Source organism: Malus domestica, chromosome 11, assembly GCF_042453785.1.
Source record: "Malus domestica chromosome 11, GDT2T_hap1".
NCBI classification, from domain to species: domain Eukaryota; kingdom Viridiplantae; phylum Streptophyta; class Magnoliopsida; order Rosales; family Rosaceae; genus Malus; species Malus domestica.
The window spans coordinates 41,203,879-41,207,518 of NC_091671.1; the positions used below are offsets into that span (position 1 = coordinate 41,203,879).

A 3,640-nucleotide genomic window follows, 5' to 3' on the forward strand; every position below is an offset into this window, starting at 1 on the left:
AACTCAGCTTATTTCTCATTTTACAAGACATCTCTTTCAACACCAAAAAAAAAATCTAAAAATCGCAAGGGTCCGAAAACCTAGAGTTGATTCGGGTTCGGATCCCAAACCAATAAGTTTCGGGATAAGATTCCACAAACCTGAAACCGAACCGAAATTTCGGGGTTCTCGAAAAATTTTCGAGATTTCAGTATGGTTCGGGAGCCAAACACATGAATCATAAATAAACCCAAAACTTAAATTTGGTAAAATCCCATTTGAAAACCCTAATTCACAGAATACATGAAGACCAAACACAGAATACAACATTGCAGAAACACATAATAAAATCCAAAAATTAACGTTCAGATATTGACTGCAAAAGAAAAGAAAAAAAAACCTTGGATTTAATAAAAAACCTCGATTTTGGGGCTTGAGAATTAGAGAAGGTGGACGGAGGAGAGGCGAGAGTCGAAGAAGGAAGATGATTGACTGACTAAGTAAGTGAGCATGAAAGAATCGAGAGAGATGAGGTTAAGGAGATAGTTCGAGAGAATGAATGAATGAGAAAGACTGAGAGAGACGGAGGAGAGGCAAGACTCGGGAGAAGGTGGCCGAAAAGCGGCAGAGGCGGAGAACTCGAGAGAGAGGGTTGAGGGTTCAGTGAGAGGCTGAGAGGCTGAGAGGCTTCGGTGAAACCCTAACCTAAATATATAATATAATATAATGTTGTTTGGTTCGGAATTACTGAACGAAAGCATATAATAAAGCTGAATCACATTCCAAAAGTTTAGAATAATTTCGGTTCAAATTTTTTGATTTCGGGTCGGGTTCGGGTTGTTCGAGATTGTGTCCCAGCTATACAAAAAACTTCGTTGAGTGATATGAAGCTGAAAATTACGTGGACGCAGGCCCGTGGCCCCGGATGCAATCGTCATTTTGATACAAGACAGGCGGACAGCTGGTCCCTTCCTTCTTTTGCTTCTACTAGCCTCTGCAGTACATTATACTATTTCTAGATTTGTACCCACTAAACGCACAAATGTTATTTTTATCCCCAAAATTAAAACGTCACGTATTAAATTAAAAAAATAAATAAAGTACATTTTCCTCTAAGTGAAAATTACAATTTATGTTTAGCCGTGGATTTCTATGGTGGAAAAGAAAAGGCTTCTTCTCTCTACTAGTTGTGAGTGCCTTGGCTCTCTCTCTATCACAGTTTCACCCAGACGACTCACAGGAAGTAAATAATAGAGTGAGGCAGGACAGAGGGAGAGAGAGGGAGGAGGAGAAGAAGGGGAAGGGTAGAGCTGAACCTGAACCTCTTGTTGTTCGCCGTGGCTGGCGTACGTGGTGTTGATGGATGGTGGTTTTTCCTCCTCTCCGTCTTTATCTACCTAAAATATCCAAAAGATCGCTTCGCTTGGTTCCCACGGCAACAGCCTCCACACAGACTTTGATAGAGAGAAAGAGATCGATTCTCTCCCTCCCACTCCCACCTTCTGCAGCGGCAACAAACCACCCCTAATTTTATTACTTTATATTCGTTCATTCATTCTCAAGGTCAAAGCATAAATCGGTCGCTCTATTTCTACAATTCTGGCGGACCTCAAAGGAACCTTGGCGTTCCTTTCGTCGACAGTTGTAGCGGAACATCATTACAATTTCTTAGATTTCTTCGATTTCTTCAATTTCTTCAATTCCAAGACGAGGTGGTGGAGGAGGAGAAGAGGTGGACCTTTCTGCAGCGGCGATAGTAGTACAAGCACAGAAAAGAAGCGAAAGAATATGCTCTGGATTATGAGGTTCTCTGGCTTCTTCTCTGCTGCAATGCTCATGATCATTCTCTCCCCGTCTCTCCAATCCTTCCCTCCTGCCGAAGCCATCCGATCCCCTCACCACTATCTCGATTACTCTTACCTCCGCCTTCCTCCCCCGACGGATTCCGGGGGAGGCCACTTCAACTTCCGGAAGGCCTCCGCATACCGCAATGCCGATGAATGTGCCTCCTCCTCCGGCGCCCCAGGAATGTGCCATCCCAATTTGGTACACGTGGCCATCACTCTAGACGTGGAGTATCTCCGAGGGTCAATCGCCGCCGTGCACTCGGTCCTGCAGCACTCGCTTTGCCCGGAGAGCGTCTTCTTCCACTTCCTGGTGTCGGAGACGAATCTGGAAGCCCTAGTGCGATCCACTTTCCCGCAATTGAAGTTCAGGGTGTACTACTTTGATCCGAGGATGGTGCGGAGCCTGATCTCGACATCGGTGAGGCAAGCGCTGGAGCAACCGCTCAATTACGCCCGCAATTACTTGGCGGATCTACTGGAACCCTGCGTTGCCCGGGTCATCTACTTGGACTCCGATCTCGTTTTGGTCGACGACATATCCAGGCTCTGGGCTACCAGCCTCGGCTCCAGAACCATCGGGGCGCCCGAGTACTGCCACGCCAACTTCACCAACTACTTCACGCCCGCTTTCTGGGCCGATCAGCGGTTTTCCGGCACCTTTGACGGCCGGAAGCCTTGTTACTTCAACACCGGTGTGATGGTGATAGATCTCGTGAGGTGGAGGCGGGCCAAGTACACCAAGCGGATCGAGAGGTGGATGGAGATCCAGAAGAGGCACCGGATCTACGAGCTGGGGTCGCTGCCCCCGTTTCTGTTAGTTTTCGCGGGGCACGTGGCGCCCATCGAGCACCGCTGGAACCAACACGGGTTGGGAGGTGATAATGTGAAGGGCAGCTGCCGTGACCTGCATCCGGGAGCGGTGAGCCTGCTGCATTGGTCGGGCAGCGGGAAGCCGTGGCTGAGGGTGGACTCGAAACGGCCGTGCCCGCTGGACGCCCTCTGGTCACCCTACGATTTGTACGGACACACTCTTTGAAATGGAAGCGCAACAAGACGGTCGCCGGTAAATTCCCTCTAGCACCTGTTTTGTCACAATTTTTTTTTTTTTGGGTTTCCCGATTGAATTTGCCATTTACTTTATTTTTGTTTAGTATTTTCCTTGATTGTTTTGTATCATCATCATCATCTTCTTCTTCTTTCTTTTGAAATTTTGTTAATGATTAGGTGATCTCTTTGTAAGAATAAACTCTAACAGTTCATCAATCTAAAGAACATGGATCCAACCAATTAAATCACAACTCCACTAAACCAATAGATGAACAAAAACACGAGAAAAGCTCGAGAACTTACCTGCAGAATTGGAACCAGATGAAGAAGCCATTGCGACTTCACAGCTTACTGCCTTCTCCTCTTTTACAAATCTCAATGGTTCTTCCAGACAATAGGGCTTGGAACTCTATATAACCGTATATTGCAAGAGCAGTGGCATAAGCTTTTATAGCACTCCTTTTGTCATTCCCTATTAGAATAGACTTAGGATTCAAACATCACAATTGATACAACATATCAATCCCAAACATGTTCTATTACCGAGTTCTAATCTCACAAGGATTATTCAGAATCTCACAAAACTTATTCCACAAGGAAACCAAATAAGTTAAGGCTTTTGGCCAAGGCTTTTCCATATCAATCTTAAACACAAGAACTGATTCCTTCCATAACTCATACTCATAAACTTACATTCTCCCACTTGAGTATGAACATGCAAAACCAGTCTTTTAAAGATTTATAGAAATGATCACCAAGTCCAAAAT

At 45.4% G+C, this 3,640-nt stretch overlaps 1 protein-coding gene across 1 annotated transcript; it reads left to right on the forward strand.

Annotated features, from left to right (window-relative positions):
- The first annotated feature begins 1,030 nt into the window (after positions 1-1,030).
- On the forward strand, positions 1,031-3,072 carry LOC103449230 (probable galacturonosyltransferase-like 7). The gene has a single exon (XM_008388517.4). It carries the CDS (start codon positions 1,768-1,770, stop codon positions 2,860-2,862), a length of 1,095 nt encoding a protein of 364 aa, XP_008386739.3. The 5' UTR covers positions 1,031-1,767; the 3' UTR covers positions 2,863-3,072.
- The last annotated feature ends 568 nt before the right edge of the window (positions 3,073-3,640 follow it).

What these genes read in the sequence shown, in the direction of transcription:
- LOC103449230 (XM_008388517.4), top strand. Translation starts at nt 1,768, where the DNA reads ATGCTCTGGATTATGAGGTTCTCTGGCTTCTTCTCTGCTGCAATGCTC.